The 16,332-nt window shown below is 46.1% G+C and overlaps 1 protein-coding gene across 8 annotated transcripts in view; it reads right to left on the reverse strand.

The window, feature by feature from the left end:
- GGACT (gamma-glutamylamine cyclotransferase) overlaps nucleotides 1–16,332 on the reverse strand; it is a 57,904-nt gene that overhangs the window by 14,923 nt on the left and 26,649 nt on the right. The window contains exon 1 of one of the 8 annotated variants that reach the window (XM_050766005.1): nucleotides 13,925–16,284. The exons of the other annotated variants lie outside the window; for them this stretch is intronic. Coding sequence (XP_050621962.1) covers nucleotides 13,925–13,980 — 56 coding nt within the window. The 5' untranslated portion in view covers nucleotides 13,981–16,284. Of the gene's footprint in view, nucleotides 1–13,924; nucleotides 16,285–16,332 lie in introns of those variants that run through there. 8 annotated transcript variants of the gene reach the window in all.

A 16,332-nucleotide genomic window follows, 5' to 3' on the forward strand; every position in this document is an offset into this window, starting at 1 on the left:
GCCGTGGCTCAGTCTGTCAGCCACTGGGTGCCATGGCTCAGACCTGTAATCCCAGCATTTTGGGAGGCTGAAGTGGGAGGATCACATGAGCCCAGGAAGTCGAGACTGCAGTAAGTCATCTCACCACTGCACCCAGCTTGGGCCTCAGAGTGAGACCCTGTCTCTGAATAAATAAATAAATATGGAGTATGTAATAAAATAACGTATAGCTTTTAACAACTAAAACCCTCCACGCCAAGTTGAGAGGCTGAGCTGCAAGTCAGCAGAGGAAAGGGCTGCTGCCTCTTCTAGGTCCCTCGACCGCGCCTTTTCTTGCTTTTCGAGCAAGGATGTCACATGGCCCATCCACACACCTCTAAACCACAGCTCGAGGGCGAGGTCTTGCCTTCTCTTCCTTTCACCCCACTATGTCATCTGGCATGGCCCGGCGCATGCAGTAGGCACTTCATAAATACTGCAGGAAGCCAAGGGGTCATCCCGCTCAGCCCAGATTCCCAAAGAGGCACCATGGGCCTCTGGGCTGTTAGGAATCTTTCAGGTTCTCCTTGTCGCTCAAACCCCACAGGTTCAAACACAGCCCTGGGGGCACATTCACAGGCCCTGGATTCGGTGCTAGGTCTGCCACCTCTTCCTTCCCACAAGACAACCAGGTCTCCAGACCCTCAGACCAGGCCGGGGAGCAGGGCAAGAAGCGGGATGTGCAGAGAGGACAGGCAGGATGGCACCAGGCGAGCTTCAGCCCCCATTACAGCCAGACAATGAACCTGCAAAACTCACCTCCAGGGACAGCACCCAGACCAGAGGGGGTGGCGTACTCGTTGCCAGGGACACAGGACCCTCTGGGGAGATGGAAATGTTCTTTATGCTGATTGTGCAGTGATTCCATGGGGGATACATTTGTCAAAATCATTGACCTATCTATGCACTTAATCTGTGGATTTTGTTTGTTGTATGTAAATTATACCTCAAAAAAGATGACCTAAAAACAAGACTGAATGAGCTCACAGGAGGCAGGCCGGCCCTGTGCAGGCCTGGTCTGCACTTACTGTCACTCTTGTGCGTTCTTGTCGGAGCTCAGCAGGCTTCAAAGCCCCAAATCAGAAGCTGAAGCTCCTCATCTTTAGGGTTTCCACAAGCACCCAAGCCTGTCCAAAGCATTTCTACAGATTTGTGCTGGCTTCCCTTACACTCACTTGCTTTCTGGAGACAGTCAATAAAACAAGACAAGAACAAGCCCTCTGGCAGTAGGGTCAAGGTCGAGCAGGCCCGGAAGCATGAGGTGGCTGTAATCCCTGCAGGCCTGGGCACTGGGGTGGAGACCAGGGCTTTTCTCTGCCCACCCAGGGTCCCATGCACACCAGCTGCTGACTAAGCAGTGAGTTCCCACGAAGAAACACAGCAAACGGTTTGCCTTTTAGAGTATTTTTCCAGGCCTGCTGGAAGACGGTACAGCAATCACACGCTGGCAGTTGCTCAAAATATGTTTATTCTGCCTGGGGCAGCAAAACCCCGGGCAGCTGGGAAAAGCCAAGAATCTGTGGCTTGTCCCAGCCCGCTCTCCGCTTGTTAAATAGGACACCCAGGTCTGGCTGATGGCAGGCAACTTTCTGTCTACCTTGTGTGCTCCCAAAGGTCTGGATTGTTTCAACTCCGGCAGAAGGCAGGGGAGGCCTGGGAATGCCACCTGTGCTTTTCTGCTGTTCATTTTTCTAGAGCATGGCTGCTTTTCATTTGGAACCTTTGGGCTAGAAATACTTTGAGTTTGAAACAGGAATAAAATATACATTAGTGTTCTGTTTTTCAGAAACATCTTAAGGTTGTATTGATGAACATAGTTTTATATCACTGCTTTGCCTTCTTAAGTGAGAAGTAGAGAATCCAACTTTGAGTTAGAAGAAGCATAAAACAATTACAAAATGTCACAGTCATTCCTTCTCTAGGTTTGCTGACAGTATTCTAGAAGGATGAGAATATATAAGAATAAGAAGTTAAACCTACTTCAGAATGAAGAAATAGAAATTAAAGATGCAGGTGGGGCCTAGCAAGGCCTGGGCCAGTGCACCCTGTATTTAGCAGCTTAGCCATCTGGTTGCTTTGGGAAGATCAAGCCCTGGAGAGGGACTGGACACAGTAGGTACAAAAATAGTGAGATCCCCATAAACATGAACAATTATCATGTGCCCTTAAAATTTAAAATTAAAAAAATTTGGCCGGGCGCGGTGGCTCACGCCTGTAATCCCAGCACTTTGGAAGGCCGAGGCGGGCGGATCACAAGGTCAGCAGATCGAGACCATGGTGAAACCCCGTCTCTACTAAAAATAGAAAAAAATTAGCCGGGTGCAGTGGCGGGCGCCTGTAGTCCCAGCTACTCGGGAAGCTGAGGCCGGAGAATGGCGTGAACCCGGGAGGCGGAGCTTGCAGTGAGCCGAGATTGCGCCACTGCACTCCAGCCTGGGCGACAGAGCGAGACTCCGTCTCAAAAAAAAAAAAAAAAAAAAAAAAATTAAAAAAATTTAAGAACTGAGAGCTGATAAACAGAGGTCAAAGCCACACTCCTGTCAAACATCTAGGAAGAGGCCCGCCTGACCCAGGCCAAGCAAGGCAAAGCCACAACAGGGTGGGATAGACTGCAGGGACATCCAGGGGACACAGGGTCCACAGGAGAGCCGACCAGGGAGGCCACCACTCAACATCGTGAAGCAGAATAGATGCATCAGCATAAATTAGTCAAAGTATTTCAGAGAATACTTTCAAAGATAACCACCCAAATACAACTGCAAGATGTCAAATTTAAATCCCTAGGAATGCCACCTCCACTATGCGTGCAGCCTGAGCATAGCTTAGAAACCACCACCCATGAACTGGGAGCAAGGGCTCGAGCCTGTAATCCCGGCACTTTGAGAGGCTGAGGCGGGTGGATCACCTGAGGTCAGGAGTTCGAGACCAGCCTAACATGGTGAAGCCCCATCTCTACTAAAAATACAAAATTAGCCAGATGTGGTGGGTGCCTGTAATCCCAGCTACTCCAGGAGGCTGAGGCAGGAGAATCGCTTGAACCTGGGAGGCGGAGGTTGCAGTGAGCCGAAATTGCGCCACTGCACTCCAGCCTGGGCAACAAGAGTTAAACTCGGTCTCGATAAATAAGCAAACAGCCACCCACGTGGCCCTACCTGCACATCTGTCCAAACCAGCACGGTACCATCCTCACCTGGGGTTTGCTGCTGGTTGGCACTGCCAGCCAGGGCCCCACATCCCACTGCCCAGAAACATGAAATCAGGAGCTAAAAGGAACCCAACTGGCCACTGAAAACTGGACAACAAGTTATATCATAGCCACCTGGTCTGCTGTGCCAGCGGCAGGTAGCTGGGTCCAGGCCCAGCCAGACTCTGCCTCCAGTGGGCTCTGTAAGGCAGAACTCCTTTTGGTAGCAATAACAGGTGTGCTTCAGCATCACCTTTCGCTAAGAACATTATTAAAACCAGTTTAAACCCTCCAAAAAGATGCTAACTACCTGGAGATCATGTTGCCAGAGGTGGCAGATAAAGGAAAGGAAAGCAACTCTAGAAAAGTCCATTGCTTACATCAGTGTACCCAAAGATATGAGACCTCGTCTCCAACACACGTGGACGCACACACACGATGCCATTTTCACACATTTGAAAAAAAACATTTTTTTTTTTTTTTTGAGACGGAGTCTCGCTCTGCCGCCCAGGCTGGAGTGCAGTGGCCGGATCTCAGCTCACTGCAAGCTCCGCCTCCCGGGTTCACGCCATTCTCCTGCCTCAGCCTCCCGAGTAGCTGGGACTACAGGCGCCGCCACCTCGCCCGGCTAGTTTTTTGTATTTTTTAGTAGAGACGGGGTTTCACCATGTTAGCCAGGATGGTCTCGATCTCCTGACCTCGTGATCCGCCCGTCTCGGCCTCCCAAAGTGCTGGGATTACAGGCTTGAGCCACCGCGCCCGGCCAGAAAAAAACATTTTTAAAGATAAAAGCATAGAACTCAAAATTAAGCCTGATTAAGTTTTTTGTATGCATTATCTTGTTCCCAAAGCATTCAAATCCTTTCAGTGCTTGTATAATTACCCCAAGTTAAATTCAATTAAAATGGCTGAGAGCGAAGACTGAAATACAAGGAAGAAGGGAGTGGGGGAGGCAATTCAGGGCTGTCCCTGAGCGAGCTTCTACACCCCCTGCACAGAGTGGGCCCATCTGCCACACTCCTGTGAGTCCTAAACGCACGGCCGGCCACTGTGTGCTGGCGGCAGCCTGAATTCTGAGGCCAAAACTTCCAGAAAAAGGCACTGAGCTGGAGGGACTGGCCCTTCTGAAGAAACTGGATGCGCTGAATGAATTAAATCCAAGCCGATTATACACTATACCCTCACACACACACACAAAAAACAAAACTCACTTTTAAAAGCTCCATTATAGCCAGAAACCGCTGACGAAAGCCAGGCCAGGCTGCAGCCAAACACGCCAGTCTTTGGATTTACAACTCCTTGGTCTCCCCAGTGTTAGGGGTGGATCCCAGGACCCTGGATATTATTTAAAAGCACGTTTGGGTATGTACTTGGCTTTTGAAAAAACACTTAAATGCCCACGCACGGACCACTCCCGAGACAGCGGAATGCGCCATGAAAACGTGCAAAGCCCCAGCTGCTGCCGTGTGGTTATTAGGGAGAGCGGGGCTCCTCCAGCTGAGGCTCTCTCTCCAATCCACTTGCTTCAGAAACAGTAGAACAGCCGCTGTGTTTTTCATTATGGAGTTGTTTTCCCCCCAGATTTACAGTGTTCTTTCTTTCAGTTATGAAGTTGAAATCGTGTTTACTCAGCCATTTTCCGAATCGAACAGCTCACACATGTGAGGCATTTGGCTTTTCTGGGAGGGGTATATAAAAGTGTTGTCATTTCTCTCATCCAAAACTACTTTCTTAATTAAAAAACAACAACAACAAACCCATAATGTATATATAAACAGAGAAGATAAAACCAAGGATGCTCTCCTCTCTGCCCCTAAGCTGTCCAAGCCAAGAAAACCTTCTCCTCAGGGAGGGACCAGTGCCCGTGACAAGGTGAGGAGGCCACTAGCCTCTTCCCACCTGCTGGAACTGGTACTAACAGACTTTACTCGGCTCCCAGGAACTTCCCAGAAAAGGAAAACGGGATTTCTCCAAGCGGGCCATGCTTCGGTAACCACAAAATAGCTAAGCAGCACCTTAAAAATGTTCAACTCTATTGGCCGGCCGCGGTGGCTCAAGCCTGTAATCCCAGCACTTTGGGAGGCGGAGACGGGTGGATCACGAGGTCAGGAGATCGAGACCATCCTGGCTAACACGGTGAAACCCCATCTCTACTAAAAAATACAAAAAAAAAAAAAAAAAAAAACTAGCCAGGCAAGGTGGCGGGCGCCTGTAGTCCCAGCTATTCCGATGGCGTGAACCCGGGAGGCGGAGCTTGCAGTGAGCTAAGATCCGGCCACTGCACTCCAGCCTGGGCGACAGAGCGAGACTCCGTCTCAAAAAAAAAAAAAAAAAAAAAAAAAATGTTCAACTCTTTACTGGTCCTTTGAATGGGTCCCCTAAAATCCAGGACCTCCAGGCTGTGCTGTCCAGGGAGCACCTGTGCCCAGGCAGAGGAGGGCTGAGGAGCAGAGCGCAGTTGCCCAAAGAAGCTGCTCCCATCCCTTGGATGTTCGGAGTTTTTCTTTAAAATTTGTGCAAACTTGGCGTTGTTTTAATATAACAATGTTTCACTTATTTTCAGGTTAAGGAATTTCTCTTCCTTCCCTCTGCCCCCATCTAAAGGCAATTCCTTAGGGAGCAGGTCCCCGTCTCTCAGAGGGAGCAAGACCAGTACAGAGAGGTAGGCTATACCTCCTCCCCTGGCCTAGCACCCAGGAAGGAAAGGAGGGGCTGCCTGGCCAGGGTAGCTCCCTGTGGGCACGCTCCCTCCAGACCATGCTGGCTCTATAGCTACCCACACCTGAGGGGCCCTTGACCCTTCTCCCAGCTGTGCACAGGGCAAGCTTTGAGTGTGGTCCAGGCAAGATCTCTCGGGAAGACAAAGCCTGGTGGAAACTTGCTCTATGAATTTCTCATTTCCCCAGGAGAGAAGAAGAAAATTCACTGGATGGGGGCTGTCAGGGGCTCTTCAGGAACTGATTTTGTTCTCTCCTGGGGAAACGAGGAATTCACAAACTGGGCCTCCCACAGCCCCGTGACAAGTCAGGAGTTACTGTCCCATCTCACACATGGGAAGCTGAGGCTCGGACGAGTTATTTAACTGACACAGCAAAGCTGTTACATGAAATGGGCTGGATTTAAGCCAGGGCTTGATTCCAAATCCACACGCCATCCCCCAACATACTCTGTGGTCAACCAGGAGAAACAGACGGGGAGGTTCTTGGTTGAAGACTGAAGTTCTATCTGGTTCTCCCAGCAAACACTACCATTCTGAGATGTAAAGACGGTGACCTGTCATGAGCCTTGTTACCAATCCCCACCTATTGTTCCTGTGCAAGGGGCTGTGCTTTGAGTCCTTTTCTTTCCAACTTTAAAAACCAAAGCTAGATGTAAAGATTTCCTAAGGCAAGGAGTGCCTTCCAGCCACTTAACGTTTCTGTTAAGATCATCTGCTCAGTGCTCAGGACGTCCAGGCTGGCTGACAGGCCATTCATTCAGGAGGTACTGAGCGTCTACGACGGGCCAGGCATCCAAAGACAGAAAAAGCAGCAGTCCTTGTTCTTACAAAGCTGCAGCCTGGTGGGCAGCAGAGACGCCGAGTGCTGACGAGAGGGCGCTCTGCAGTGGGGACCATGAGTCCCACATCAGGACCAGGTGTCGAGTGTCCTGCAGGACAGTGTGACCCAGACAAGCAGCAGAGCCTCTGGGGATACCCAGGAGCAGGCAGGCCAGGCGGCGGGTGGCTGGGTGGGGGGGACCTGAGCAGAGGGGATGGTGGGCTGTTGGGGGAACAGTAATCATGCCAGCGGGCAGGGCGAGGCAGGGCCCGGGCCTCCAAGGGCCTTCCATGGTATCTTACGGAGCCAGATTTCAGCTTCTGTGTGAGGAGAGCCATTCGAGGGTATTAAACCTGGGAGGTGCATGGTAAGATCTGGGTTTTAAAATATTGTGCAGTGAATCCCCCAGGAAGACTGCGTGGCAGTTTTAGGAAAGCTGAGCCTGTGTCCCCAAGGAGCGGCAATTCCACTCCCAGGCAGATGCACAGCAAAAATGTGAACGCAGGTTCACCAAAATCGCATGGATGGGAACGTGCTGATCAGCACTGGGTGTCACATCCCCAAACCAGACACAACCGAAACGTCCACCAACAGTCAAATGGGCCAGTCAACTGTGGCATGCCTGGGATACTCTATGGCAACAAGAATGAATAGGGGCACGATACGATGGCATTCACCATGAGCAGCACCAATTGAGAGCAGCCAGACAAGGGCACACACTGTGGGACAAGTTTACCTGAAGGTAAAGAAGTAACAGGCCGGGCGCGGTGGCTCATGCCGTAATCCCAACACTTTGGGAGGCCCAGCCAGGCAGATCACGAGGTCAGGAGTTCAAGACCAGGCTGGCCAATAAAGGGAAATCTCATCTCTACTAAAAATACAAAAATCAGCCGGGCGTGGTGGCGTGCACCTATAGTCCCGGCTACTCGGGAAGTTGAGGCAGAAGAATCACTTGAACCCAGGAGGCGGAGGTTGCAGTGAGCCGAGATTACCCCACTGCACTCCAGTGGGGGTGACAGAGCGAGACTCCATCTCAAAAAAAAAAAATAGTAACAGCCAAAACAAACCTCTGTGCCAGGGGCAGGTACACAGTGTGTCCGCAGGAATCCTGCACTCTTCTAATCTATGGTATACTTTCATAAAATGTACACTGGGCCTTAAAAACACAGAGTAACAGTAGAGGATGGATTTTTCAAGGGCAAGAGTTACACACAGGAAACACAATGAACAAAGATACATAATTACTACATATGATTAGTACTACACATAATTAAGTGGAATTCAGAGGTGATGGAGAAAAAAGGCTTCATGGACGTTGCCTGGCCTGAACTGGACACAGAAACCAGATATTTCCCAGGTCTTGAAATGGACAGTTGCCCACCCTTCCTTTATGTTCCCCCAGGGGATGAAAGCCAAGTGGATTTCTCAGGGGTTCAGAAAGTTCCAAGTCATCATTTAGTCCTCTCAGATTGAAGAAACTCCTATCGTAGAATAGTTAAATGATACCAACTGGAAGCAGACGGATCCAGAATGTGAGGCATTTTAGGGGAGAAATGATTGTAAGACAGTTTATTGCATTAGAAAAAGTGAGGGTGATTTCCCTTACATTAACGATTTAAGGTACTGCCATGGGTAAATGTACAGACCTTGTCTGGATTCTGATTTGAAGATATAACCTACACAATGACTTTTCTGAGACACTTAGGAATATCTTACAGGTATATCTAGGTAATAAAAGAGTCTACCAAGGAACATGGTTGATGTTTTAAAGTATGATAATGGCATGTGGTCCTGAAAGAAAATATCCTTATTTTTTAGAGATGCATATGGAAGTATCTAGCATTTGAGAAATATCATAATGTCTGGAACATACTTTAAAATACATCAGCATATCAAAGAAAAGAGGGAATTGATAAGGCATGTGTGGCAAAGGCTTGATTGTTACTGAAACTGGGTGATGGATATATGGGAATCATTGTACTGCTCTATTACTTTTATAGGTAAATGAGAGAGAGAGAAAAGAAATAATCAGTATAAGAAATCAAGAAGGGAACATCACTATATAACAAACATTAAAAGGATATAAGGGAATGTAATGAACAACATTATACCAATAAATTCAACTTAACTGAAATGGAAAAATTCCTCAAAAGGTCTGAAGTATCAAAGCTCACTCAAGAAGAAGTATATAACCTGCAAAGCCCTGTATCTACTTAAAAGCTTTTACTCACAGTTAAAAATCCTTGCACAAAGGCAGATGGCTTCATTGGTGAAATCTATCGAACACTTAAGGAAGAAACAATACCAACGTTTTCCAATAATACCAAACAAATTTCCAGAAAATCAAGGAGGAAGGAGCACTTCTCAACTCCTTTTATGAAGCCAGTAGTATCTGATACCAAACCAAAGACATTGGTAGAAAAGAAAATTATGGCCAGGCATGGTAACTCATGCCTGTAATCCCAGCATTTTGGGAGGCCAAAGCAGGTGGACTGCTTGAGTCCAGGAGTTTCAGACCAGCCTGGGCAACATGGCAAAACCCTGTCTCCACAAAAAAATACAAAAAATTAGGTGGGAATTGTGATGCATGCCTATAGTCAGTCCCAGCTACTTGGGAGGCTGAGGTGGGAGGATCACCTGAGCCCAGGAGGTTGAGGCTGCAGTGAGCTGTGATTATGCCATTGTACTCCAGCCTGCATGACAGACTGAGATCCCATCTCAGATTTTTTTAAAAAAGAAAAAAATCTGGGTGTGGTAGCTCACACCTGTAATCCAAGCACTTTGGGAGACAGAGGCAGGAGGATCGCTTACCAGCAGTTCAAGACCAGCCTGGGCAACAGAGAGAGACCCTGTCTCAAAAAGTAAAAAAAGAGAAAAGAAAAATTTACAGGCCACTGTCTATCATAAATATAAATGTAAGAGTCTTGCACAAATATTAACAAAATTCAACACTATGTAAAAAGGGTAGTACAGCATTACTAATCTTTCATCCTAGGAATGCAGCATAGTTTAATATTTAAAAATCAGTCAATGAATTGCCGTAGAAACAGGTTAAAATGGAAAAACCACATAATGATCTCATTACAGGATAAGCACTTGACGAAAGTCAGCAAATTCAAGATAAAAATTCTTAGCAAAGTGGAAATCAAAGAGGACAGCCTCGATCTACTAAAAAGGCTAAGTCTCTGAAAAACCTACAGCTAACATCCTTCTCTTTATAGTGAATAATCAAGTAGTTTCCCTTGAGATTGTACAAGGCAAGGACGTCCACTCTTCCCACTTCTAAATCCTGGAGGTTCTAGCCAGGGTAACATAGGACGGAAAAGAAAGAAAAGGCATTCACTTCAGAAAGAAAGAAAACTGTCTTTTTTGCAGTTAACATAACTGTCAGCATCGAAAATCCTAAGAAAATCTACCAAAAGATTGCTAGAACTAATGAGGTTAGCAAGGTTTTAGGATATAAGGCCAATAAACAAAAATCAATTATATTTATATATTCTAGCAGGGGAAAACTGGAACCTGAAATTTAAAAATCCAGTATCATGTATAGTATCACCAAAAAATCTGAAATACTTACGGTGCCACTGAACAAAATACATGCAAGACCTGTGTACTGAAAATTCCAAACACTGATGAGAGAATTTTAGTATCTAAATAAATGGAGAGATATACCATGTTTTGATGGATCATTTTCAGTTAAAATGTTAATTCTCCCCAAATTGAGTTAGACATTCAACATAATCTTAATGAAAATCCCAGGGTTTTTTTGTAGAAATTGATGAGCTAATTCTAAAATTTATATAAAATATAACTTAAAGAGTATAACTGGATTGTTTATAACTCAAAGGATAAATACTTGAGGGGATGGATACCCCATTCTCCACGATGTGCGGATTTCACATTGCATGCCTGTGTCAAACCATCTCATGTACCCCATAAATATACACATCTAATATTTACCTACAAAAATTAAAAATAAAACTTATATAAACATCTGAAGGATCTAGTATAGCCAAAACAACACTGAAAAAGCTAAACAAAGTTTCTCTCTTTTTTTGAGATGGAGTCTTGCTCTGTTGCCCAGGCTGGAGTGCAGTGGTGCAATTTTGGCTCACTGCAACCTCCACCTCCCAGGTTCAAGCGATTCTCATGCCTCAGCCTCCCAAGCAGCTGAGACTACAGGCAGGCACCACCATGCTGGCTAATGGTTTTCTATTTTTAGTGGAGATGGGGTTTTGCCATGTTGGCCAGCCTGATCTCAAACTCCTAGCCTTAAGTTATCCACCAGCCTCGGCCTCCCAAAGTGCTGCCAAAGTTTCTATTTCAATACTTACTACGAAGTTACAATAAACAAGACAATGTGGAATTAGAGAAAAGATATGCATCAAGGTTGATGGAATATTCTTTCTGAGATAATGAATGTGATATGGAATTAGTGGTGCAGGCTGCACAACTCTGAATATACTAAGAGCCACTTACTTGTATAGTTTAAAGTGGTGACTTTTATGTTGTGTGAATTACTTCAATTAAAAAAAAACTAGTTAAAAAAAAATCAATGGAACAGAACAGAGTCCAGAAGTAGACCCTTATTTGTAGGGTCAGCTGTTTTCAATAAAGATGCCAAAGTAATTCAATGGGGAATCTATAGTCTTTTAAACAAATGGTGCTGGAACAACTGCATATCCATATGCAAAAAAAAAAAAATAGATTTTTAAAAACCTCTTACCTCACTCCCTGTACATAAATTAACTCAAAATGTATCCAAATGTTAAGAGTTAAACTTTCTAGAAATTTTTTGATAGGACACAAAAAGCATAAATAATAAAAAGAAAACACGAATAAGTTTTGACTTCAAACTTTAAAACACCTGCTCTCAAAAGACTCAGGTAAGTAAATGAAAAGGCAAATGTAGACAGAGAAAATATCTACAAAATAGATATCTGATAAAGGACTGTTAAGCAGGATATACAAAGAACTCTTACACCTGAAGAAGAAAAACAATCCAATTAAAAGTGGGCAAAACAGCCGGGTGCTGCAGTCCTAGCTATTTGGGAGGCTGAGGCAGGAGGACTGCTTGAGCCCAGGAGTTAGAGACCAGCCTGGAAACACAGCAAGACTACCTCTCCAAAAAAAACAAAACCAAACAAAATGGGCAAAAGATTGAAACTGACACTTTACCAAAGACCTATGAATCTCATGTAAGCACATGAACAGACAGATGCTCACTATCATTAGTTATTAGGGAAATGCAAATAAAAACCACAAAGAGATACCATGAAAGTGGCTAACATTGAAAAGACTATTAATACCAAGTGTTGGCAAGATGTAGAGCAACTGAAATTCTCATACATTGCTTCTGGGAATTCAAAATGGTACAGCGACTCTGGAAAGCAGTTTGATAGTGTCTTATAAAGTTAAACATACATTTACCATACAACCCAGCAATTTCACTTTGGGGAACAGACCCAGGATAAATGAACTCATATATCCACATAAAGACCTGTACATGACTGGAGGACACTATGTGAAGTGAAATAAGCCAGGCATAGAAAGACAGGTACTGCATGTTCCTGCTCACATGTGGAATGTGAAAAACCTGACCTCCTAAGAGCAGAATGGTGGTTACCAGAGGCTGAGGTAGCCAGGGGGAGAGGGGATGGAGAGAGGTTGGTCAGAGGGCACACATTCACAGTTACATGAGAGGAGTTAAAAAAAAATAAAAGAAAAATGTCCAGAATAGGCAAACATACAGAAACAAAAACAAGTCATTGCCTGGGGCTGGGGTGTAGGGGTGATGGGTGTGGAGGATGGAAGAAGAGAGAAATAGGGAATGACCACTAATGGTTATGGAGTTTCCTTAATGGATGATGAAAGTGTTCTAAACCCATCGTGGTGATACATTTTATGAGTCAGAGCACAGCTCTGATGATGGTAAATACAGTTCTGCACAACATTCCAAAAAACCATTGGACCATACATTTTATTTTACTTATTTATTTATTTATTTATTCATTCATTCATTCATTCATTCATTTTTTGAGACGGAGTCTCACTCTGTTGCCCAGGCTGGAGTGCAATGACACAACCTTGGCTCACTGCAAACTCCGCCTCCCTGGCTCAAGCGATTCACCTGCCTCAGCCTCCAGAGTAGCTGGGATTACAGGCATGTGCCACCATGCCCAGCTAATTTTTGTATTTTTAGTAGAGATGGGGTTTCACCATGTTGCCCAGACTGGTCTTGAACTCCTGACCTCAAGTGATCTACCCACCTCGGCCTCCCAATGTGCTGGGATTACAGGCATGAGCCACCGCGCCCAACCTGTACGTTTTATTTTATTTTTATTTATTTCTGAGATGGAGTCTTGCTCTGTCGCCCAGGCTGGAGTGCAGTGGCACTATCTCAGCTCACTGCAACCTCTGCCTCCCAGGTTCAAGCGATTCTCCTGCCTCAGCCTCCCGAGTAGCTGGGATTACAGGCATGTGCCACCATGCCCAGCTAATTTTTGTATTTTCAGTAGAGATGGGGTTTCACCATGTTGCCCAGACTGGTCTTGAACTCCTGACCTCAAGTGATCCACCCGCCTTGGCCTCCCAAAATGCTAGGATTACAGGCATGAGCCACCACACCTAGCCAAGATAAAAGTCTTAAAAATAGAAATGTAGCTGTTAAAAGATTGTGTTACATGTAATTCAGTTATGTACACCAGTTTAACAGCCAATAACTAGAAAGAACCCAAATGTCCATCAACTTGAGAATGCTTAAACAAACTGAGGTGTACAGATACAATAACATGCATAAATCTCAAACACATGAGCTGAGTGAAAGAAGCCGGACACTAAAGACTATATTCCGTATGATTCCATTACATTCAGGAAAAGCCACGCCATGGGGGCAGAGCAGAGGCTTGAAGGGGCTGTTGCTGGGGAGGGAGACTGACTGCAAAAAGGTGTCAGGAAGCTTCTGGGGAGATGGACAGGGCCTATATCTTGAGTGTGGTGGTGATTACATGAGTATACATATTTATCAAGATTCGTTGACCCTTTAAAAAAATGCACTGAACTTGAAACAGTAAATGAGTAAATTCTGTCTGTAAATCAAAAAAGCTGAATTATTTTGGGGAGAAGCCCCTCCCAAACAGCAGCATCTGAACAAAGTCCTTCAACACCCCAGGATCTGACTCGCTTTTCTGCAGCGTGTTGCTGCTCCATAAACATTAAGCCTTTTCTTCTTTGCCACATAGGCGAGTCTGTTCTTCTCTCTTCCTATTTGAGTGAATATGGCTGGAAGTCTCTTGATATTCTCCTTTCTTAGCTTTTTACGCAGGAGCTTAACTCAAGTCTACTTCCAGGGCCAAAAGGGAATGGACAGGGAGTGAGCGTCTGTGGGAGCTGTGTGGCTCTCCCGGGCCCCGAGGGCTGCGCTGGGAACGTGCCCTCTGGGTTTGTATCCGTTGCTTTCACTGGGGCTGCGCCTGGCTGAGGAGGGCTGCAGCTTTGCAGCTCTGCTGTCGTTGAGCTCTGTGCGATCCCTTTAGCCTCCCCACCTTTTATTCTGGACATTTCCATTCCCTCACATAATCTAGCTTTGTTTTTCTGACTCTTGGCCAAGGTTTTTGGTGTCAGTGTGTTCCTAGGACATGGTGTCCTAAAGTACAATGGAGTGATTTTCTGAAGAACCAGGACACGTGCTCTAGCAAGACGGATGTGTGTGGGGGAAAATATGGGTCAGAATCTTTGCAATTGCAAACATCTTTGACAGCCCAGGCTGCGCACCCCACATCTCCTTCAGGGCCTGGGATAGTGGGCTGGTGGGCTGTCATTTCATCACAAACACGCCTCCTACACCACTCATCCACACAGCTCAGGAACACGCGCCTCTTCCCCCAGCTCCTGACTCTGCATTCATGGTGAAGCTTGTGGCTACGCCCACCTAAGTCTCATCAAGCATCAATACCCTCCCAGGGCATTTTAACCTCTCCATTTCAGTATTTCCAGCTCCACTGCTATTATTTTACTAGTGATTATCTACAAGCTTTCCTTGAACTTTGTGTTATATTTCCTTTTGGTTATCGTTTTCTGGTATAAGCAACATTTCCATATTAGGAACAGCCCCAGAGAGCTGCTTATATCTGACTCCATAATGGTGGTGAACTGTATGGCATGTGAATTATTTCTCAATAAAGCGTTAAAATAATGCAATTCTGTATCGATCCATAGCAAATATAAAAATAACACTGAAATGGTTTCTATCGTAAAGGTAATAGTTGATGGATGAAGATGGTTAGCCCTGCCTCCTGCCTCCTCACCCTGATTTTGAGCTATCTTAATGCTGTGTCTTCCCACAGAAGGCTTTCCTAGACATGTGGCCTTGTCTTACCTGGGGCTATTAACACCAGGATGAAATTCTGCAATGTGCAGCACAGGCTAAACACCCAGCAAGTGGTACTGGTTCCCTTCTCAGATCAAGAGAATGCCATCTTCAGAAGATGTATGCAGCAGAGATTCCTGTACTTAGAAGAACCCAGCAGTGGGAGGGCCTGGGATGCCCTTCACACCTCCAACCCAGGACCCTGGAGGGGCAGAGGTGCTGCTCAGTGGCGGGCTGGGCTCACGACCTTGGCAAATGACTGAACCTCTCATCCTGGATCTCCTTCTCTGTCCAGTGAGACCCCAGCACTTCCCAGAGATGGTGGGGGTATCCCCGGGGAGTACACGAGTGCCCAGCACAGGTGGGTTCAAGCAATGACAGTTGTTTTGAATGAAATAAAACAAATAGGAAATCATTAACTGTGCTCAAAGGTCATGCTGCAGAGTCTCCATGCCCCAGAGGAGGCTGTGTGCAACAGTGGGTTCAAAAGGACCAGATTCCAGACAGCTCCCAGGTGACTCACTTTGCCTCACTGGGGTTTAGGTGCCTCTAAATGGGGACAGAAACTCTTACCTTGCCTACCTCGCAAGTTTCACCCTAAAGCTCAAATTACTGCAAGTACACAGAAGTTGTGAAATTTTATTCTTCTATAAAATGGCAAGCCTCTGTCCACTGCCTGTGTGGATCCTGACAGAAACTACCCTAGATATTCTCTACAACTAAGCTCGGTGGAGGGTAAGACTTGATTTCCATTTTCATAAATACACCTTAGTTTTGCACAGAAAAAAAATTTTTCCTTGCATGAACACCATTTTCTCCAAACCTGGCACCAGCAAGGATCATGCCTAGCACCTCACGCAGTACCTGTGATTCACCACATATACTTCACCCACCTTCACAGCACTCAGAGGACACTGGGACAGACAGCGCAGGCAACTCACCCAAAGTCACACCACTGGTAAGAGAAGCGCATGAGGCCAGGTGTGGTGGCTCACACCTGTAATCCCAACACTTTGGGAGGCTGAGGCGGGCAGATCACCTGAAGTCAGGAGTTTGAGACCAGCCCAGCCAACATGGCAAAATCCCGTCTCTACTAAAAATACAAAAATTAGCCAGCCATGGTGGCGGGCGCCTGTAATCCCAGCTACTTGGGAGGCTGAGGCACGAGAATCACTTGAACCCAGGAAGTGGAGGTTGCAGTGAGCTGAGATCACGCCACTGCA

The sequence above is a fragment of the Macaca thibetana genome, chromosome 17, assembly GCF_024542745.1.
Source record: "Macaca thibetana thibetana isolate TM-01 chromosome 17, ASM2454274v1, whole genome shotgun sequence".
Taxonomy (NCBI): Eukaryota; Metazoa; Chordata; class Mammalia; order Primates; family Cercopithecidae; genus Macaca; species Macaca thibetana.